The 22,069-nt window shown below is 53.8% G+C and overlaps 7 protein-coding genes across 7 annotated transcripts; 3 read left to right on the plus strand and 4 right to left on the minus strand.

The window, feature by feature from the left end:
* Positions 1–1,304: 1,304 nt before the first annotated feature.
* On the plus strand, positions 1,305–3,393 carry CORC01_07514 (uncharacterized protein; the record flags this gene model as incomplete). The annotated part of the gene is made up of 3 exons (XM_022619150.1): positions 1,305–1,481; positions 1,796–1,903; positions 2,092–3,393. 3 exons carry the CDS (start codon positions 1,305–1,307, stop codon positions 3,391–3,393), a joined length of 1,587 nt encoding a protein of 528 aa, XP_022474415.1.
* A 2,844-nt stretch (positions 3,394–6,237) lies between these two features.
* CORC01_07515 (mannose-6-phosphate isomerase) lies at positions 6,238–7,659 on the minus strand (the record flags this gene model as incomplete). The annotated part of the gene is made up of 1 exon (XM_022619151.1): positions 6,238–7,659. The coding sequence occupies one exon, from the start codon at positions 7,657–7,659 to the stop codon at positions 6,238–6,240; it is 1,422 nt and encodes a 473-aa protein (XP_022474416.1).
* A 1,039-nt stretch (positions 7,660–8,698) lies between these two features.
* On the plus strand, positions 8,699–9,739 carry CORC01_07516 (SAGA-associated factor 29; the record flags this gene model as incomplete). Its single annotated transcript, XM_022619152.1, has 1 exon — positions 8,699–9,739. One exon carries the CDS (start codon positions 8,699–8,701, stop codon positions 9,737–9,739), a length of 1,041 nt encoding a protein of 346 aa, XP_022474417.1.
* Positions 9,740–12,190: 2,451 nt separating this feature from the next.
* On the plus strand, positions 12,191–12,956 carry CORC01_07517 (ADP-ribosylation factor 6; the record flags this gene model as incomplete). The annotated part of the gene is made up of 3 exons (XM_022619153.1): positions 12,191–12,440; positions 12,538–12,684; positions 12,793–12,956. The coding sequence occupies 3 exons, from the start codon at positions 12,191–12,193 to the stop codon at positions 12,954–12,956; spliced, it is 561 nt and encodes a 186-aa protein (XP_022474418.1).
* A 1,280-nt stretch (positions 12,957–14,236) lies between these two features.
* Positions 14,237–14,986, minus strand: CORC01_07518 (uncharacterized protein; the record flags this gene model as incomplete). The annotated part of the gene is made up of 1 exon (XM_022619154.1): positions 14,237–14,986. One exon carries the CDS (start codon positions 14,984–14,986, stop codon positions 14,237–14,239), a length of 750 nt encoding a protein of 249 aa, XP_022474419.1.
* A 1,536-nt stretch (positions 14,987–16,522) lies between these two features.
* CORC01_07519 (uncharacterized protein) lies at positions 16,523–18,480 on the minus strand (the record flags this gene model as incomplete). The annotated part of the gene is made up of 8 exons (XM_022619155.1): positions 16,523–16,617; positions 16,684–16,905; positions 16,998–17,107; positions 17,172–17,250; positions 17,341–17,399; positions 17,464–17,654; positions 17,752–18,048; positions 18,316–18,480. 8 exons carry the CDS (start codon positions 18,478–18,480, stop codon positions 16,523–16,525), a joined length of 1,218 nt encoding a protein of 405 aa, XP_022474420.1.
* A 919-nt stretch (positions 18,481–19,399) lies between these two features.
* CORC01_07520 (uncharacterized protein) lies at positions 19,400–19,894 on the minus strand (the record flags this gene model as incomplete). The annotated part of the gene is made up of 1 exon (XM_022619156.1): positions 19,400–19,894. One exon carries the CDS (start codon positions 19,892–19,894, stop codon positions 19,400–19,402), a length of 495 nt encoding a protein of 164 aa, XP_022474421.1.
* Between the last annotated feature and the right edge of the window lie 2,175 nt (positions 19,895–22,069).

Consider the following 22,069-nt stretch of genomic DNA (forward strand, 5'->3'; position numbering starts at 1 on the left):
AGGACCCCCTCCCCCGAAGGAATTTTTTTTTTATTTTATTTTTTAAAAAAAAGAACCGTACGTAGTAGCCTCGTCTTCCATCGCCGTCCGATGACAGATGTCGTGTCTTGTGGCCCACAAGCTTCGTGGGGGGGAGATGAGGGTGTGGGCGCCAACATCGAAAGAGAGGGGGGGGCGTGTGGGTATGAAGATGTAATTTCAAGTACCTGATTTTATCTCCTACCCAAGATGGGGGGAAAGAGAGTGTAGAAATCTACGAGATGGAGAATAACTCTTTGATGAGTACAGATATGTGGACAGAACAGAGAGGGTGTGGGTGTTTCCCGGAGGTGTCAAGAGAAAGGGAAAAAAGCGGTGCAAACACAGAAGCCAGCTATCGCTCTTGCGCGGTCGAATCAAAGATGCGAATCCAAGACTGGGATATGTATAACATTCGCCGGTTATAGCTGCTTCAAGCCTGTTTTCTCCTTGGTGTTTTCCTTTCCTTTCTTTTTCTTCTACATTATCAATCCTTTTCTCTCTCTCTCCCATCATCTGCTGCTGGCTGAGTTCATGCCTTCGCGGCCTTGCTTGATCAGGTTTTGTTTCTTGATTTCCATGTGGAACATTGAATAAGTCTAGACTTGCCGCCCTGCTCCATTCCACCTTGGGGAGAGATATTCATCAGCGGAAGGCTTTTTCGACTTTCTTCTTTCTTTAAAACATCAACGTCTGACAAGGAGGCGTGGGGAAAATAACAAGGTCTATCCCTCCAGCAAGCACCGCTTGTTGTCTCCCACTGCTACTCCTCGTCCTCCGCGTCCTTCTCCTACGCATTTTATCCAAGTTCCCATTGCTGTCAGCCCCGACGACGCAGTTCAGACTTGCTGAAGAAGAAAAAAGCATAGCAGGAGGTCTCCATCCTTTCTGGTTGAAACGAGACAGGGCCGGCCTTGATGCCTGGTCACGACAGCATCAGCAGTAGCGTCGAAAAGCTTGTTACCATCGCGAACGCGAAGCACAGCAACGCACAGCAGCTCAAAGAGGGCAACCTCTCACAACCGACAAACCATTCCAAGGAGGCGCTTACATCCCCCTCCGAAGAAGAAGAAACTGACCACACCGAAACCCAAAAAAAGCCCAGTCCAGCCCCCCCCCTCGCTTCCTGTAACAGCGCCAAATTCTGCCCGCACTACACTACGCCACCCGTCACCGTTCATCGTCATTGTCTGCCACCAACTCCTCTTTGACTTTGCCCGTTGGCGTTTGGCCCCCGGCATAGAGCAAGATCATCCGAGGGCAGGGTTTTTGGGTCGTTGTGAGCCATGGTCAGCACAACATACTACCCAGACGGAAGACGATATAGCCGCGCCGACCCGACGTACGTCTACCCGGATCGCCAGCCACGACACCACTCGCATTCTTCAGAAGCGCGGACATCGACCATGACGGAACGAGAAAACGACGCCGATACACCGCCCCGCAAGCGCATTGCCGTCGCTGTAAGTCTTTGTGTGTTTTTTTGTTTTGTTTTTTTCCCTCTTTCTTCCCCTTCCATTAGCAAAACTCCTTTTACCATCGATATCTTCAACCCGGGCACGCTTTGCAATTCCTTGCTCGGCCTTCTTTTAATGTATAGTTTCCTAGTCTTCTGTTTCAAGTAGGTATCTGTTCAACGACAGCAACAGCCCTTGAATGAGCGCATTGGAGACGTACGTACGTAGTAGTACGTAGTCAAGGCAACCTGCATAACGGTTTGTTGGGTGAAAGAGAAAAAGGGGAAGAAAAGAAAAGAAGCATCTGACAAGATGGACAGTGTGGCCGTTGTCGGAAGCGCAAGATTCGCTGCAGCGGAGACACGGGCAACGGACTTCCTTGCCAAAACTGCAAGGCTGCCAGCGCCGAATCCTGCATGTTTTTACGAGTAAGTCTACAGCCTTTATGGAGCCTCGCCCCCCCCCCCCCCCCCCCCCCCCCCAACCCCTCCCCCCGCCCCCCCCCCACACCCCCCCCGCGCCCCCCCCCCCCCCCCCCTCCCCCCCCCCCCCACCACCCACCCCCCCCCCCCCCCCCCCCCCCCCCCCCCCTTCCCTCGACTAATACGTTTCCAAGGTCGCCTCTCAAGAAGCTCCCTGGGTCCAATCCACAGAAGCATTCCCATACGACCTCAAAACTGCGAGGACATATGCCCACAGCGCCCTCGCCTCCCCCCTGACAACGTCCCCGTCTCACCACTACGCCTCCGATATCCACGATGGCAGCGGCCTGTCCCGCTACCCACCAAACTCGGCCGGCTACTACGGCGGAAAGTACTACAATTCAGTCGCGACTATGCCAAGCTGGTCCGCCACCCCGGGCTACTCAGACGATGGCAGCGGCGCCGTGGACTACGGCCCCGCCGCCGCCGCCGCCGCCGCCGCCACCATGGGATACCCGTACCAGTACCACGGTCAAGATGCGGGTTTATACTACCGCGTAACTGCCGCTGCAAAGGCTGCGGCCGCGGCCTCCAGCGCGGCGGGCGACTTGTACGTCAACACGGACGCCGCGGCGGGGTACGGCTATGGCAGCAACGGCGCCGCCGCCGCCGCCGCGGCGTTGGTCCACCGTCCCACGGCGACAGCGGTGCAGACCGAAGGCCATGCCTTTTCCCTCTCCAATGTCGCCGCTTCCCTGCCCCACACCAGCGGTCCCGGCGGCGGCGACCGTCTCCTCCCCAACCCGGCCTCGCGTCTGCCAGCAGGCCCTGTCGCCGCCGCCTCGGTCTCGTCGTACGCGGCCTCGACTTCGACAAAGTCCTCGGACAGTCCCACCCCCCAGCCGTCGCCCAGCTCGGATGTCACGACGAGCTACGCCACTTCGGGCCCCGCGGGCTCGGGAAACTACGAGACCTCGCCCATATCGGCGTATCCTCCCCCGGCACTGACGCTTCCATCCATGACACAGCTGCAGCAGCAGCAGCAGCAGCAGCAACGCCTCTCCAACGCCGAGATGGGAGGCTACCCGCCGTCTACGACTAACGGCGGCGGCGGCGGCAGCGAGTCCATCTTCGGCGCCTCGGAAGCAAGTCTCCGCTCGCAAGGTTCCCCATCCGATTTGAGTTACAAGTATACCGACGCCTCCTCCGCGCCATCATCATCAGGGGCCTGCGGAGGCCGTCGCGGGAGCGATGAGACCTCGACCTCGGCCACCACCACCACGGCTACTACGACCGGCTCGCTTTCAAACGGCCAGCAGTATACCGTCACGACCCCGTCCCCGAGCATGTACGCCGCGGTTGGTCACCACGGACGGCACCACATTGGGCAGTACATGCTCTCCGAGGACGTCGCGGCCGAGCACCACCTCAGCCATCACCACCTCCACCACCAACACTCAGGTCGCAGGTCTGCGTGTGGCTTGTCCGTCTCCTAGGTGTCCGTCTCCTGGGTGCGTCCTTACTCCGACTGGAGCGATATGGACTCGATATCTGGTGCCAGCAAAGGAAATAGGGCCCCCCCCCTTTTTTTTTTTTGGCACTGGCAGCACCGCTTGGTTCAACATTTTACGATCATTTCTGTTTTTCTATTTCGTCTTGCTTCTTTTGAATTTTTCAATTTCTCTTCTACGACGCTACCGAACGCTTATTCTCGCCGAATGAGGACGTTCCAGACAGGCACGTTTTATGACAGTCTGGTGAGAGGATACGAGGATGTGGTGGCGTCTGCCCCGAATTCTACTCGGTGAGATGGAATACGAACCCACGGTGGCGCCTTGTCCAGATGGGTTTGGCCGCCCCCATTGATCCAAAACACCAACACCATTGGGCCGGATCATCAGAGGGAAACCGCCACCAAAGTCCTCTGGAATGGCAAGCCTTTCCATTTACTATTTCTGGAAAGAACCTTACAGCGTAAGCCGTGCAGGCGCCATACCTCGCGGCGTGGTCTCGACGCCTGATTTCCTGCACGACTTTATCAACACGAAACGTCTCAAAAAAAAAAAAAAAAGTATTTCAAAAATGATGGCAGCCATTCAACCGTTGGATAAGAACTGCAGCTTCTTATCGAGGAATACGCCATCCGCTCGTATGCTGTCGAAGTAGAGTGCACCATAGCCTTATCCCTCGTTCGTACGTCGTCGAAACAGAAGACGTTGTTGCAATGGTGGGGGGGAAGGAGGCCGGGGGGGGATATATCATTCCCCCATTCTTCTCCAGCAGGAAGCGAGGTGGCTTGCCTTGGCGTGAGACCTCTCAAGGAGGCGCAGGAACCGGATTGAGGGTTCCCTTCCCCGGTGGTGAGGGATGTGCATGCTGCATCTCTGCTGCATGTGTGTGGCCCAGCTGTCACTGCCATCACGATGACCATCAACAATACATAACGAAGATGTCGACGCCGCAAACGTACAACCGTTGTCGGAGGCCCAAGGGGCGGAGGAGAAGGGGGGGGCGGAGGCAGGCTGGGAGGTTCCAGTTTGTCCGGCAATGGGGCTCATGATGCAAGGGGACCTGACCCTCGTTGATGAGGCTGGGCCGAACCGTTAGAAATTGTTACACAATCTGGCTTGCATCTACCAATGGCATTCTGGAACGCATTTGTGTGTGTGTGTGAATGAGTGTGGATGGTGTTGCTATCTGCCCCGGAGAGAACAAGCGGGGGGGAGGGAGACAAGGAGCCGAAAACCTTGGGAGACGCTACAATTCACCTCGGGACCCCGGCGGCATGATGCGGCTACCCGACCCGGGACGCCCGCCCAGGGACCTCGAGACCCCCCCCGACACCTGTCCAGTCCCGTCCCGTCCCCTCCCTCCATCCCGCCTCGCACTCAGATTCCAACGTCGACCAACGATTCCCGACGGGTTTCGCATACCCCTCCTCCTTCCCCCATCTTCAGCCCCTCCATTCGTGTTCCTAAAGAGAACGGACAGAACCCCTCGCCTCCGTCCAACACCAACATCCCATTCCGTTTCCGACGTGTATTGTATGATTGGGAGGCGTTCGAGTCCCAGCGGAGAGCAAGGTCAAGGGTTCCAGGGCCAAAGAACAATGTCAGCGCCGTGGGTGGTTTCATCCTGTCATCTTCATTCAACTTTTATCCAGCCCCTACTCTACCGCTTCCTCTTTTCTCTCTCTCTCTCCCTCCTTGTCTCTTTCACATACACAAGTCGGTACACCCTGCTCAACTCCTTACGTAGTACACATCTTTGCTTCTTAGATGCCATCTTCGAATCACATGGGAGGGAGCGGGAGCGGCAACACTTCGCTTCTTCACCAATTGCGCCTTTTCTCGCGGCCACTACCTGCCAACGCGCATGGCTTCTTTTCTCCTTTTACTTCCACCACACCACCATTCATTGCCATTGGGTCTTTTTTCTGTATTGTTTGTTTCCTTGGCCTCCTTGGCCTTGGGTCTTTGGGTGATCTTGTACCAGTCTTTTTGTGCTTCTTTCTCGCCTTATTCCTCGTTTGTCTTGAAGTTTTGATATCAGGGGTTGGTTGAAATATCTCGGGAGGGGTTGGGCCATTGGGTAATGGATCAGTTCGAATATCCTCGGTTGGATTGAGGATAATCTGGGGGTTAACGGCAGGATTTTATGGGCTGGAAAAACGGTGATACAGAAAAGAAACGGTACGAGTTATGGGGCATTTAATTTTGAATGATACCGGGGGAAAGGGGATGGGCCAGGGACCTTGGGGCATGGATTCAAAAATGAGGATAATTAGGGGCATCTTTTAGGGTTTTTTTTAAAAATATTTCCTGCCTTACACCACGGCATTGGGCTGCTGTCATTTCAACCAAATTGTTTCCAATTGGGGATACCTGCTACGGCAGGGTGAGCTTTTTCTTTATCAAAAACCAAGGCGGTCTCCCGGAAGGAATACTCTAAGACTCCGAGATTCCGTTACGGCATCGTTCCTTCCCTTCATGTACCCCCAAATCATAGCATGTGGACGCCTTCACAGTGTTATGGGGGGTTTCTTTGGCGCGCTGTGTCTGACCTGGAGACCTCTGAAAGTTAATGAGTCTAGGGAGCATTCATTAAAACGGTCATCTATGCTTGGGTCGGCATTGAGACCACACATCAGATAGATCCGCCGGGATCGGGCTGATACCTTTCATTATGGGCAGCAACTGAGCAGTATCAAAATAATCTCTGACATGATGCTTTTTTTTGGTCGTGATCATCTTGTATGAATCTTGGGTATGAATAACTGCTTCCGCGTCTCAAATACGGGCAATGGGGATGAATGTTCGCGCTGCACCTGTGAGCACTTTTCATAACTTTTCCTCCACCTTTTCGTCAATCTCGCAAAACGCCTTGAACGTGACGAACTCGTCCTCGTCATCGCCCTCGGACTGCAGCACCAACTCCGCCGTCGATCCGACAAAGAAGACGTTGCCCTCGCTGATCTTCTGCACCGTCGGGCCGACAGCGATGGTGCCCTTGCCCGATGTGCAGATGACGATACTGGGGCCCTCGATGGGCTCGAACGTGACCTTGGAGCCGTCACCGTTCAACAACGACCGGACGACGCTGAACTCCTCAATCGGCGGGTCGTACAAGATGACTGCGGAACCGGAGCTGTAGGCGGTGCGGTTGAGGGTGGCGTAGGGGTACTCGGAGGGGGACATCTTCTGCTCGTCAATCGGGGCGTAATTGTAGGTGAGCATGTCGACGAGGGTTGGAACATCCTTGAACTTGGGGGTGAACCCAGCGCGGACGACGTTGTCTGAGGCGGCCATGCATTCGATAATGTCGCCAGAGAGGTAGGCGTGAATGTCGTCAGCAACCAGGAACATGGCCTCGCCAGGCTCCATCTTGACATAGTTCAAGAAGAAGAGGACGAAGAGACCGACATCTGCGCCAAATTCTGCGTGATTACGGATAATGAGCTCCGAGAGGGTCTCGCCATCTGTTGTGGATACGCCGCCGCCGGCGAAGTTGCTGCCTTCTGACTTGGCGAGGGAGACGAGCTTCTCCGCCTGCTTCTTAATCTCTTCCGGCGTGGCGGACAGCAGAGAGGCAAAGGCATGCTGCAAAGCCTTCTTATTCCGGTCCTTGGTCTCGGGATTCTCGCTCTCCTCCTCTCCCTTGATCGTATTGATGAACTCGTCGGCCTTGTCATCGACGACCAGGCTCTTCAGGGGAGGGACTGTCGCAAGGAAGTGTGAGATCTCGGCGAGAGGGCGGAATCCGCAGAGGCCCTCGAAAGGAGTGATGGCGATTGCCATCTCGGGCTTATGGTTGTCATCAGGGTAGTTCTTGGGGTCGCGGGCGTGTAGCTGTTCGGCGAGCTTCTTGTTGGGGTGGGCCTGTATCGAGAGGGCTTTGTTGATTGATAGAACCTTAAAGAGGAAGGGAAGCTTGGAGCCGTATTTGGAGGCTATGGGCGCAGAGAGGAGTTGCTGGTTGTCTTGGACGAGGTCGAGGAGGGTGCGACCAGACTGTAGGTCTTTTGACGGGTTTGAAGGGTGAGTGCCCATCCACAGCTGCAAAGTATAAGTCAATTGTGCGATTTTGATGGCTGGTACTATTATGAAGCTCACCTCTGCGTAAGGCTTCTCTGCCTCAACGCTGAAGCCTTCAGCTGGTGTTGTGGCAGCAAAGCGCGCAGCTGCCGAGTCTTCTCCCTTCTTTCCCCATTCGTAGGAATTCACTCCACATTGGAGCTTGAACAGGGGAACTTGCAGAACCATTGTGACTAAATCGATGAGCCGTCAAAGCTCAAAGTAATCAGAAGAGTATAGAGGAGGGAAAGTACCAAGGGAGAGTGAAGATGCGACGACGATGTCGTACTAATAAGGTTGGGGGTGCGTATGCTCACCCCACCATTGGATTTGACGTCAGGGAGAGCTTCACTTGGAGGACCCCGCCAAATGGAGCCAGCACCTCCGGACCCCTCCAAGCGATCATCAGAGCACGGGCCCCGGGCAAGTGGTCGGGCCGCAGAGTGAAAGCAGAAGTAGGGTCGTTTAATTGGCTGGGATCTTCAACTTGAGCTGCTGACTGTCCCACTCTGTAATTGCGCAGCACTGGCAGGCGCCTTAATGAGCCAATGAAGCTTCCAGCACTCCGCTTTCCTGCGCGTGGCCTGATAAGGTACCTTGCCGTCCGCATTCTGCCATCAGCATCCCCATCCACCTTGATTGCTGGCAAGCCATGGCATTCCGAGACCTAGCCAACTCAAAGCTTAACCATTTTATTTTTTTCGGCTGGTCGCGTCATGGGCTTAGTTTTCTGGATCGGTTTCTTTTGTTTCTTTAAATAGCGTCTTTGCGCCTAGATACCCCCGCAGCAAGAGAGAGAGAGAGAGCTCAAGGCAAGCTCTTGCTGAGGAATTGAACGTAATCCGACCTGTGACAGCTGGCGGAGTAGCAACCAAGTGGACATCGCGCCTTCCCCGTAAGTGTCATCGTGCTCGCTCTCCCTACCCCTAGCTAGGTTCCTTCATCTGGACTTCTCTACTCCCTCTCCTCCTCCTCCTCCTCCTCCTCCTTTCTACACCCAAGTCGGCTCAAACACCAGGCGCAACCCAGAGCTGATGTCAAGATGTCACAGGAACCGACGACAGAAGCTGAGAAGCCGCTTCGCAGTGGCCGTAGGAGGAAGCCTCCCACCGTCGAACCGAAACCTGCGAGCACATTCTCTCGTCCGGGCGCCGGCCACGAGTCAATCTAGAAGAAACGCGACTCGTCCAACGTCCAGCCCAGCCCTCTGGGATCTCAGCACGCCAAGATGTCTCAACGGAACCGAAGCGGCCGCGGCTCGAATCGCAACAATGGCAGCGGCCACGGCGAGGAGGTGCAGCTTTGGGAATCTGCAAGGGAGAAGTTCCACGAAGTTGTGAGCGGTGTCAACCAAGAGAATGACAACTTGGCCGAGCTATTGAAGCTAGACAAAAAGGCAGCTATTGCAAGCATGGACGGCGGAAACCCATCAGCCAGCGATCTTAACAAGATGGAGCAGAACTGCCGCTCCGGCGTCAAGCTGTCAGAGAACAACTCGAACAACATCAAGAACCTCATTGAGCAGCTCAAGATTCTCAAGGCCGTGCAGCAGGCCAAGGAAGCAGCAGAGGCTCCAGCGACAACCGGCGCGTCATCACGGACCGGCAGCTCCACCCGCAACCGAGACGCGGCAGCGGCCGCCCTGTACGACTTTGATGGAGCGGGCGACTCTCCCGTGCCCAGCCCCATTGGCGGAAGCTCACGCAAATACGGCGATCGGGGTAGCAACCGCGATAGTATGCCGCCCAAGGCAGATAGCGTCGAGCCGCAGGGATCCACGGGCTCCAACACGGCAGGCTCATCGTCGGGTGCCCTAGGTTCGAGCGCTTCCTCGGCAGCCAGAAGCAAGGTGTCTTTTTCCAAAGGAGACAAGGTGGCGTTCAAACGGAAAAAGGACGAGCCGCAGCAGGGAGAGGCGCCGTACGACTGGATACTTGGTGAGGTGGTCGGTGTTATTGGCGAAGGCAAGAGCCGGCGGTACAAGTGCTTGGACGTGGAGCCGGAGGACAACGTCAAGCCGAAAGAGTACAAGACGTTTGCGTCGGGCATGATACCGATCCCGGCGGAGAACCAGACGCACAATCTCGCCAAGCTCGAGGCGGGCAGGATGGTCCTCGGGCTCTACCCGCAGACAACGGCATTTTACGCGGCAGACGTTGTCGGTACGGAGCCGGACGGCAAGACGGTCAATCTCAAGTTTCACGGCGAAAACGACTCATCGACTACGCATCAGGTGGAGCGGCGCTACGTGCTGGAGTATCGACCCTGAAGCGGACAAGGGCTCCGAGATCCACAGATCTGGTGATGCGGAGAGGGCCAAAGTCAGGAAGTGCATCGTGTAAGCGGCGATAGCGAGAGCCATGAGCGGGCGTTCGCTTAAAGTATTGACTTGAGAAAGTGTGTATTGGCCGAGAGATCAACGGCCCGGACATGGGACATGTGCCACATCGTTAAGCCTCATTAAACAAACAAAAAGGAGACATGACGCGGCGGGTCGAAACGGATGTTAACATGCTTACTATGATGCAGGGGTAGCAGCTAGCGAATACCGGAGACAACAGTACGAATAGAAATGACAATGAACATTTGCATTCTTGGTCCAGACTGCCCAGGCTCTACTGCGGTACGATGCCGACAAGTCATCTCTGTTTGGTGGCTTCTAAATCTGTCACTTTCTGCACTGACATGGAAAGCAAGGGGACGCTGCAATCAAACTATGAAAGGTTGGCTTAAAGTGTCGAGTTTCGCCCCTGACTCCGGCATGGCACGTGCATATCTAGAATGCCGTGACTTACCTAAGGCAGATATGTAAGGTAGTGGTGGAGGTGGTGTACCTGCAGGTCGCTAAATATGCCCATTGGCTAGGGCAACAGCCACGGAAACACGGGGCAAGGGTTCAGTATCTAGAGGGATGAAAACATATGGTGATTGGTCTGTTTTCAACGGTCCTGGACAAAAGAGGAAATGGATGGGGTGAATTGCGGAAGAGAATCGAATAGTTTCGCAAGTCGAGCAGTCAGAGCGGAAAAGAGAGAGAGAGAGAGAGAGAGAGAGCGAAAGAGGCAAACGTTCGGGGCAACCTGAGAGACGACACAGGGGTGAGAGACGACGAAGAGAGTAAGGTAGAAGACCCCTTGCTGTTTGGGATCCACTTCGGAAAAAGGTACACGAGAAGGCTGATTGGCTTCGGCGTGGGTTGCATGTCTCCGTTTGGACCGGAGAGGTGCTGGTGTGGGAGCGGGAGCGGGTACGTACCTAAGAGCAGTAGCAGACCTGCGTTGAATTTCCGAGCAATAGTGTATCCGTACTTACCCAGCTAAGATGGGTAGACCAGGGGGGAAGTGTCCCACAATTAAAAGCTTTGGAAAAGGCAGGGGTGGCTGCGTTTGTTGTTGCTGGTGACTGATGTGGACAGTGGTTGAGTAAGTGACAGAGTGCTGGAGTTGTCATGTCATGTGCATGTGCATGCGCATGCGCCCCGGAGCGAGCGAGCGCTGCATTGCTCGAGATTCAATATTTCCATCTAAACGTGATTGCGAATACAAGATGCGGCCCCTCCAACGGGTCCCCGCTACCTTAGGTTCAGAGGAACAAAGTTGCGAACCCGAGGCAAGCCGCAACTTGGAGAGCAGGATTGATGCAACGCCGACGCCGACCTATACTCTGTATTCTGTATAGGTACGATGAGGTGACGAGTATTTTGTGGTCTGTGGTCTGCCCGCCTGACAAACGGTTGAAACGCTTGGAAAGCCAAGCTGCAGATGCCCATTTGCCCATTGCCATTGCCCATTCCAGACGGCAGCTCCAGACGATCCTCCAGACGATCCTCCTCGACTCCTCAGGCTTGGTCTCTGTCAGATAGCTCAAAGTACGCTGTAGTTGTACACTCACAAGGTACCCCACTCACCTGGAGTAAGCAGCATTCATCTGGAGGATGCCAAGTACCGTGCCTTAGCAAGTATTCGTAGTTAAAGTAGGAAGTACCAATAAAGTATCTGACAGCATTACTTCGTTTCGGATGACGGCTAGCATTAATCACACCCCAAATATAGCTGTCAATTGGCCCATTTCCATACCGTCTTGGCGTCGTTCCTCCCTGGTTTTGCCTGCCGTGCCTGATTTCCCCAAGCCCGCCTTGACACACGTCTCGGTCCCCGTGCCACGTCCAACGTCCCACGTCGCCAATCCCACGTCCCACGCCCGAGCGAGCGAACACTGGCCATTGGCACTGGAAAGTGGAAAGAGCCCAACTCCATTCGACCCCCAACCTCCGATCCCCGACCAGGCCAGCGCCTGCACCAACATCAGCACCGGCTCCAGCAAATCGCTTAGTTGCTCGTGTTTTTTTTTCTTGTGATAGCTTCTGCACTCATCACATCCACCACACTCCACACTCCACACTCCTTCGCTCCCACAACACTCTTCTCTCTCGCTCAACCTGGAAACCTTTCCCACCCCGACGACTACCGCGTCCTGGGATTCAATTGCGCGCGACACCGTCCGAACCGTCAATCACGCCTGCCACCCCGGAAGTTTTACGCGAGGAAATTCAGAGGGAGCGATTCATCATACGTTGCGACATCCCCTTTAAACCCGACACCACACCGCACCGCACCGCACCGCACCAACCCCCGCTGCTACCCTCGACAACAAACCGACCGACCGACTCTGTTCATACTCCACGAACCCACGAACCCGAGATACCCTTCCGGCAGTCAGAATGGGTGGTCAACTCTCCAAGATGATGGGCAAGATCTTCGGATCAAAGGAGATGCGCCTGCTAATGCTGGGTCTTGACGCCGCCGGCAAGACCACTATCCTCTACAAGCTCAAGCTCGGCCAGGACGTCACCACCATTCCCACCGTCGGCTTCAACGTCGAGACCGTCACCTACAAGAACGTCAAGTTCAACGTCTGGGATGTTGGTGGCCAGGACAAGATTCGTCCCCTCTGGAGACATTACTTTAGCGGTGAGTCCTTGCCTGCCCTCTCCTCCATCATATCCCCTCCAAGGATCATCTATTCTCTGTGACCAGTTGCGCTGACGATACGACTGCCCCCGCATAGGAACCCAGGGTCTCATCTTCGTAATTGACTCGTCGGACCGCGCAAGAATTGAGGAGGCCAAGTCGGAGCTGCACAGAATCATCAACGACCGCGAGATGAAGGACAGCTTGCTGCTGGTGTTTGCCAACAAGCAGGACGTCAACGGCGGTAAGTTTTGACACCGACCCATACCCCAAGCGGCGTCACACTGCCCACGGCTCTCTCTGCTGCCTTTCAGGAAACTTTGGAAGACTGACATGCATGATCGCACCACAGCCATGAAGCCACAAGAAGTCACCGAGGCCCTGAACCTTTCAAAGTTAAAAGATAAGGTCTGGTACGTTGTGCCCAGTTGCGCGACGACGGGCGAGGGCCTGCTTGAGGGCCTGGCCTGGCTGTCCAACAATGTCAAGGCACCGCCTGCCCCGGCCAAGAAGTAGATAACGAGGCGAGCGGCAATGCCTCCCTCATCCACCACCACCACCATTCCGACTCTCTAACGACCTCATCCACTCACCCGACTGATTTACTAAGCCCGTCGCCTATCCACCCATCTCACCATTCTCGAGCCGTATGCAACTTCAGAATGCGTACCGAGGTATACGGCGGCCCCGAGCCGAATCCGCCGGGGGGACTCTAGGTCCCTAATCACCTCACCGTCCGAGCACCCGCCGCGGCCTGGACGGTAGACATAAGAAAAGATGTCTATGCAAGAACGCACTGCCAGGAGTCTATCTTCAAGAACAATGCGATTCTTCCCTTGTAATCCAATCCTCCGCAGCAACGGGTTTCCACAACCACACTGAAGGCTTTTTTTTTTTTTTTTAACTCAACCCTCTTGATATAACGTTTTTTAACTATGGAGCGAAGACGGAGAGAAGACGGAGAGAAAGGGAAATAAGGAGGAAGAGCCAAAGAAGAGAGGGGGCGGCTTTCCAACATACCATTATACGTTTTCTTCCTCCCCGGACTACTGGCTTTTTTACGCTTCTCCTTTCAACATTTTCGTTTCTCTGGTACTCTGTTCCATGTTGTTCTGAAATACCCGAGCTTTAGAAGGCGAAAGAAAAGAACGTGGTTTGGGGCGGGGCCAAAGGCAGGTAGTGTCCTTCTCTCTTCGCTGTTCTTTTTTTTTTTTTTTGTTATCTTCATAAGCTGTATTCAAATGATGTACAAGAAACTGTCCAAAATTGCCCTTCGCGGTTCCTCCTCGTCCACTTTTTACCGTGAAGCAGGCCCCGTGGAGAAGGGAGGTGAGTGACCCATGCTATGTGTACTATCAGGCCGTGAGGCATATGGACTCTGTATTCAACCTTGTCATTCTGACACTCCAGCCCAGCCTGCTGGGCGATCCGTCATGTTCATCATCATCAATCATTATTCATTAATCGTCAGGGGTCAAGAAAGCTTAGCGTTTTTCCCTTTTTTTTTCACCCTCCCCACACGCTTTGACACTGTCAGCCGCTTAGGACCACCAAATTTAGCATCTCAGCCGATATCTGTCTGGTGCCAGCCACGGCTCCTGCCGCTTGTATCGTGAGCCCTAGGCCGCGAGGCGCGCTAGTCAGATTCTGCCGATGAGGCTCCGGTTGCGAGACGCCAGGTCCGAGAACCTGACTGACACCCGTCCTCTGCATAACGACGAATTGTCGCCGGCATGAACGATCGAATCGTGAGGTGGCACACTTGCTCGATAACCCTCCTCTCGCCTGGGCCTCTATCATCCGGCCACGAGCACAACGGCGACTACGGCCGCCGCGACCATGGCCCCGATCCCGGCTTTGCGGTTCGCGGATGGGGCGGCTGCGGCGGCGGCGTTATTGGCGGGCGCGACCATGATGGGTCTGTGCCAGCCGCAGTGGACCGAGGTGCCCCTCGTCGCGCATGAGTAGTACGTCGTCTGGTAGTAGCCCATCTCGGCGAGGTTCGGCTCCGGACGAGGGGTGACGCCCGGGGCGGGGGGGATTAGGGAGGCGTAGTCGCGAGGGCCGGAGTCTGTTGGGGTTTCAGCTGCTGCGGCTACGGCTGCGGCGGCGGCTACGGCTACGGCGGCGGTAGCTTCGGTGGGGATTGCGGTGGGTGTAAGGGTTGCGGTTGGCGGCGGAGGAAGAGAGGAGTTGAAGCCTTGGTTGTGCGGTTTCTTGTGGAGGCGAGCTGGGCCTAGGCGGAGGGATCTACTGGAGGCACACGGCGAGGAGGAGTTTTGTGAGGAGGAGGAGGAGTTTGAGGAAGGGAATTTGGGGGTGATGGTTGAGTAGATTGGGGTCGGGGCCGGAGCCGGAGCCGGGTTGGCGGATATGCCTGTTGGAAGGGGCGAGGCGGTGGAGAAGAAGGGCTGGATGGGAGGTTGTTGTGAGCTTGGGGAGTTTGTTGGTGACGGTGGTGGGTTTGTGGGTGTTGCTGGCGTTGCTGGGAGGGCGGCGGCCGAGGAAGCCAGGAGGAGGAGGATGGAGAGGGAGAGCAGATGCATCTTCTGAGGTTTGGTGTTGAGGTCGTGGGTTGTTTTTGGTGGAGGTGGATGAGATATGGGGAGGTGATGGGAGGGGGGGTGTGATGGATGGGTGAGACCGGCTCTCCTTCTTGATATAAGATAAGGTGCGGCAATGAATGAGAATAGCTCGCAGAGACTACTTGACGCGTATGTGTAAGATTAAAGAAGACAAGTGGAATGAAAATCGAACAATGGGCGGCTGAACTTGGAGCGTCAACGTTGACTGAGGGAAGAGAACAAGGAGATAAAGTATGCGATGAAAGGGGACCGGCCACGCTTGTGCCTTTATCACTTTCGTCATTGTGGGTGGTTTGGGGTGAGAGCCACCTGGAACATTTCGTTTTCACGGTGACGCGGAAATCAGAAAAAGAGGTCAAGGGGTAGTGGTGGTGGTGGTGGTGGTGGTGGTGGTGGTGAGTGGTGGAGGATTGGAGATTTCTACCTGCGCGTGGTATGCAGGAGGAGTCACTGGCGTTTGCGTTCCAGAGGACGGTTGGATGGGGGTGTGAATGGACTAGGATGTGTTTGGCCCATTTGTGGTTGTTAATCAGGCATCGATTCCCTTTTCTTCTTCTTTTTTTCTACTTTCATATGTGTCCTTCTAGAAGGCGAACCAGCCCCGATGAAGGCGAAAAAGCTGGTGGTTTTGTTTGGTGATTGCATGGGTTGGGGGGTTTGTAAAGGTGTTTTTGCCAATTATTCGCGTCTGTGTTTTGAGGTGTTGCTGTTGTGTGGGGAATGATTGGTTACGAGTTCGCAGTCGGTTTTTTTTTTTTTTAAGGGGGGGAAAGGATTCGATAGCGCAATGATTGCAATTCTTACTCGACTAGAAAGAATGATTGGGGTATTGGAGACAGCTCTACTGCAGGTGATTGTTGGACTACGGGTCACTGGGGACGAACCGGTCAAAGTTGTTTTCATGTCAGGGGGTGTGATCGATACCCGTGCCCTCCAGTCGGGATCCTGCCGCCGCAACCCGGGCCTCCGTTGACCACCGAATTGGGCGGCCCACCGGGACCCGGACCCCGCCCTCCCGAGGTCATGGGCCCGTTCTCTTCCGAGTGCGCGTCGGTGACCCTGAACACGGAGATACTCATTCTGCATCTAAGTCCAACGCCAGATTTATTGTGGGAATTCTCGAGCTAAGCTTGCGTTCATTTCTTGGCCAGGGTGCCATGTGTCAAAACATAAAAGTTTGGGAGTCTGGCGTCGCTTGCTTGGCCGGGAGCCCGGCGCTTGAGCTACTTCGCGCGACTTATTTCCACAACGTCGCAACTCAAAACCTGTATAGCATAGCACCTAAGCATGAATACCTGTGCAGGATCATGAGATACCACAATCCAAACATCATCGGAATGGTTTTATCGCAGCTGTGTCGGATGTGTTTACATGCAGCGACTTTACAATTGTGTGGAATTGTAGGATTCACGCGTAGATGAGAAGACAAGCCATCTAATGAATTCATCGTGTAATTCCTTCTAAATCTAACATGTGTCCTACTAAACTCGCCCGCACCTACAAATCCCCCTTCAAGCCCCTTTCTAACAGGTCAAATGCATCGCGAATAACACTGTTGTCGTAACTAAATCTTTCCAGGTCTTCCACGGTCTCTGGATGTGGGGGAAAGGCGGTGATGATTAGCACAGGTCTTGAAGAACAGATCAGGACTCCCTTACGCGGAACGTCGCCGTCAAAGTACTGTCGCTGCTCCTCGGTAACAAGAGTGGGATCCCACCGGTGCTGCGAAGACGTCGTCTGCGTCCCCGCCACCCGCTTCACCCTCAGCCGGTTGAACATGTCCAGCCGGGTCTCGATCTCGTCTTTCGACGTCAGGGCCGACAGCAGCACGCCCAGCGCCGCGGCGTCTTCGATTGCCATGGCCGCGCCTTGAGCGCGTACTAGCAAGGTAGGTAAGTCGACATCCGGCTCATCAACTATTTTTTTTTCCTTTTTTCCTTTTTTCTCTTCTGGTAAATGTGGTTTTGCTTACCTGGAGGCATGGGATGCGCGGCGTCTCCTATGAGGACCACTCGACCCCGGGCGAGCCTCGCAAGGGGCTTGCGTGTGAAGACTTTCCACTGTCCGACACCTCTTGCCTGACTTTGGTCACAAAATGGTGGTTAGCATGGCTTTTGCTTGAAATGGTTGGAGCTTTTCCACTTACGTGCAGACGGATTGTATAGGCTTTGGGAACCCCTCGACGACTTGGTGTACAAAGTCTTCTCTTTTCGAAAGGTCGTTGCCTAAACCATTAAAGGTGAGCAAAGAAATCAGTCTCATAAATCATCTGCCGAAGAACGTATGGAAGAGGGGAAAAAAAAGCAAAAACGAACCTTCGGAATCTAGAGCAAGTCCAGGGGGGTACAGCAGGCCAATGTTCTGGAGAGAGCCCCTATGATGGATGGACGTGTCAGTCTTTGGCAATCCTATGAGGGTCTTGACGAAGGCAACACTACCCTCGGCAGCCGTAAAGTATGGCACTTCGCATTTTACCATAGCTGATGCGAATCGAAGTCAAGCCATCTTTGAAGAGAGCCACGGCATCCGGATCATCTCGTAGGTCCTCCACGGGAGCCATCAATCGAAGCATCGACATGTAGTGCTGAGCTTCCGGTGGATCGTCCACAACCCTGGAGATGAAGGAAGACTGAACAAAGTCAGTGGTTATCACGCTTCGATTATTCTCTGGTCTGGCGCTTTTTGAAGGGCGACGGAAGGGGGGGAGGCGGGGAAAAGGGACTCACTCGTATACCATCGGCCGCGATAAGGATGTCTTTCCGGACGCTCGCGTCGCCTTCAAAGTGTATAGTCCCGTCTAGATCAATATCGGACACCTTGACGCCGAGGTGCAGGCGGGCAACACTCTTTCTGGTTGGCGTCGGCTCGGTAGCCAGGATCTTGAGCTCATTATGAAGATCAACGCGGTGGAAAAATAGCCAAGGGGCTCCGTATCTGGGGGTATAGTCGGTGCATGTCACCATCCGCGTCCTGTCAATGTTGTTGGGATCGTCGTAGTATATGTACTTTTTCCCGACGACAAACTGCGAATCAGCAAAGTAGGATTCTCGTCATGCTAGGTGGGCTCCGGCAACAATGAGAAACTTGCCTTTTCCGCAGTGGTGGCCCTGGCCCGAGCAAAGTCGAATCCGTAGTAGTTAAGCACTCGGGTGGAGTTGGGAGGCGTCGAGATCGCTGCCCCGACTTCGCTCTTGAATTGAGATCTCTCGTAAATCTGAAGGATTCAGGTTTTTTATTAAAAAAAAAAAACCAATGAATGAGGGGTTAAATTATAAAGCTTTCAAGCTTACCTCAACATCATGGCCGCTCTCTAACAGGGCAACGGCTGCCATCAGTCCTCCGATCCCGGCACCTATGATACCAATTTGAAGCCTCTGGCTTGAATCTTTGGGATGAAGAACCGTCCGAGGTGGGAGTCTCCATCTTGCATCTTGCGTATTACAATAGGCCGTCATGCTGGTCGTCCGTAGGAGTCTGCTTGCCGAATAAGCGACAGAGACAAGGAACCAAGACACTGCGCTTTTCCTTGGAAGACCAGAGTTTCAAGACTGGGGCGAAGCTTACTTCCAGAGAAGGGTTTAAATCACCAAGAAAGAGCCTGGAGAATTGCCATGTCGACGTAAGGATGTTTGCTTTGCTTAAACTTGGCGGGGCCACCAGGAGGTGGAGAGCCGAGCCGGCGGTAGTACGGGGTGGGTAAGCTGGTTCGGTTCTGCTGCACCACCTTCCGAAGCGCAGCTGGCGTCACTTTACACGACGGATTCGAACGCATGCACTAGTCACCGCGGCCCGAGCCCGTGGCGTGTTTTCCAGCCGAAATCTATGGTTATGTTCCCACAGACTTTGAATCACTCCTCGATGCTCGAAAGGGACCCTGCAGGGACTGAGATGTTTCGGTGATACTGAATGGCCGTTAATTAAGAATATGTCAAACACGCGCAGTTATTGGTCCCAGGAAGGAATTTTGCATGGCCCAATTTCGTGACTCCATTGCTCACTTATCCCCATTCACCATGAACACTCAAGTGGACGGACAACCGCGGACTGGTATAGGTAGGTATACAATAAAGAAGTGGGCCATGAAGATGAATGGAGCTTGAAATTGACTCCTTGCAGATTTGCCTATTAAACATAGCTCAAGTCTCAGACTATCAAGACCTTTATTAGGGTACCTGCTCTATAGTTTTGCCTGGTTCCTTTGATGGGCTTGATCTTAGGTCGACTCGAGATATCGAAAGTCCATCCTCTTGCAGCTATAAATTTAGTGACCGAAACTGAGTCCGACTTTCATTGCTGCTCGTCTATAGTAGTCCGATTGATGCATAAGACTGTACCTGAAATCCAGCAGCTGAGCCCGGAAATGTGCTCCCTAGCTTATGAAGAACAAGCAAAGTCGAACGACAGGGAGCTGCCGTGGTAGTTGGAGCAGCCATCACCCAAGCGGAACTCCTCGCCGTCCAAAAGCACGGGCGTGCACGTCTGGACGGTCCTCTGCGACGCCGCGTCCACAACGGCGGTGACCTGCGTCGCCTGTCCTTCACTGTTGTCGTCGCTGCAAGCCAGCTCGAGGTTGCGGTAGGTGACGCCCGTCTCGTCGCTCGTGATGTTGAAGGGGTTGCCGCAGATGGGACCCGTGGTGTAGGTGCTCGCGGTGCGGACGGCGGTCCATGTGGCCGTGCCCTTGATGGCGCCCGACTTGACGCACACGTCGTCGAGCTCTTGGATCGTGGTCGGCGTGTATGGCGACCAGGCGACGAACATGTTGGTGTGGGGGAAGGAAAAGTGGCCCAGGTTGATTTGGGGGAGACTGCAGTTTCCTGCTGACACAAGAGCCAGAGAGGAGACGCCGACGATGGTAGAACACTTCATTCTGATGCTTAGCGAAAGGAAGGTTTCGGGACTAAAGACCGTTGAAACTCTGGAAACAGATGCGTAGTAATAAGGCTGGATTTGACGTCTAGAACGCTGCTGTAATTACCTTGGCGAGGGCTTTAGTTGAGTCTTATATCCCTAGCTGAACAGACGATCTTGGCCCGCTAGGGCTGCGTCATTGGAGGGCGACGTTCAGCCCTGGGTTGAATACGAGCAGCTCAATATCCACCTGACTCTGGTCAAGCCACTTTTAGCGTCGCTTCTGCCCGACGCTTACTGAGAAGAGCATGGGCAAACTAATCCTGACAGGGAATTCCGCATATACGGGGATCCTCGTGTTCGATATTCTTAATGGATGATGGACTTGCTTGCTTCTCAACACTGAAGCCCAAAGAAGACGGTCTGCGGTGCGGTAAGGATTCAGCCGCCTCTTAGTCGAATGACCGCTTTCCAGCCTACGTTGTCTCCTACTGGGCCAAAAGTTTGGTAGAATCTTCGCAAGAATAAACGTAAAGTAGGGTTTTGTTGGTTTCCTTTTACAGTAATTGATCATATCGTCACTCTCAGGACTGTTCTCGATAATCGAGTTAACCTTGAACGCTCTGCCTGGTTTATGGCCGTCGATACTTGCAGATGAAACATTCAGAAATAGCAGGGTAGTTTTCAAAATCGGACGAGAAATGGATTGAAGCAATGCTACTAGTGCCATAATTATCAGACTTAAAGTGAACGTCCATGTCACGATGGAAAGATGATATTCTCATCATCCTTGACTCACACCCTTGAAGGATATTCACCTCGTGAGGCGCTGTTTCTGACGCACAAAGATATCTTAAACGAAGTCGAAATAGAACGGAGACCGCGAACTACATCGGTCGGCTAATGAGTCGACACGTCGCATACCTCGCTCGAGTCGACACGTCGCATACCTCGCTCGAGTCGAAGCTTGAGTCGAGGAAACGTGCATATCCACCATGATCGGATCATGCATATCGTGGCCGGTGTCTAAGTGAGCATGATCTAAGCTTGGTGGTTCGCCAGCCACATTCGGGAACCATACGGAGTATGGTCTTCAGATAATGCTTAATTATGAGTATCAGAAACCTATTCATGCGTATGGTAGTTTTAGCTTAAACATGCAGCCATCAAGGAGGCCGATGTCCAGAACCGAAACTTGGTCTAGTAAACAGTGTTTTGGTTAAACAAAAAGACCTTTCATGCCATACAAAGAAGGTAACCTAAAGGTTGTCGGGAGGTTAAAGAGGCTAAGACCTGGGCTGGCTTGACTCGGAAATAAGACGTGGCTTAGTCGTATTGCGCAGCTACATCAATTACTTGGCGTAGATATGTAAGACTAATATCAGGCCATGAACCTGAGTACCTGGCAAGCTGCATGGGCTTGATTCATCGCCTTTATGCTGCCCGGGCCGGAATTACTCGGGCCTGGAGCAAGGCGATTTGCGATTCCGAGTGAAGCCGCATAACCTGGAAGTCACACGTGTGCTTGGCATGAAGCCTGGAGACAGCTCCGTCGAGAGACAGACGCAGGAAGAGTAAACCAGCGTGGTAAGAGCGTCTTGGAGTTTATCCGAGTGGACTTCACAAAGACAAACATGGATGGGGTCTACCTAATGCTTCCGTTGACTGCCAAACAAGTTAACCTGGAGAGACTAGGAGCCCTAAGAGCTCCCCAGCTTGTCCAGGAAGCGGTAGAGAGGGTTGCGATACCCTCGACCGAGGAGATGCAAGCACGTGGCAAGTTCGAGTGCGGGAGTGGCTTCCAGCGGTGGACGCCACAAGTAAGAGTGCGAAACATTGAGGGTTCATATAAATAATGCAACCTGAAGTTTAAAACCGAATGATAGTCTGGGGTGTTGATGGTGGAGTGTAAGAAACTAACATGGAGACCTTCTTGCAATGATGAGAAAATCTTTTTGAGAGGCGCAGTATAAGTGCAGCCCTGCAACACCCACGAAGAAGAAATACGAGAAGAGATAAATCGGAGCGATGAAGTCTAGAATCCAAAGGGGAAAGTTCAGAAGTCCAAGTAGAGTGAGAGGAATCTTGCATCTTGAATTGCACATGAGCTGAAGAGCACTGCATTACATAATGCATTTTTTTTTTTGGCCCGGAGGGAAATGATTGCATGCGACCATGTCACTGGCGCGTAAC

Source organism: Colletotrichum orchidophilum (assembly GCF_001831195.1).
Source record: "Colletotrichum orchidophilum strain IMI 309357 chromosome Unknown Scaffold_60.1, whole genome shotgun sequence".
In the NCBI taxonomy this organism is placed as follows: domain Eukaryota; kingdom Fungi; phylum Ascomycota; class Sordariomycetes; order Glomerellales; family Glomerellaceae; genus Colletotrichum; species Colletotrichum orchidophilum.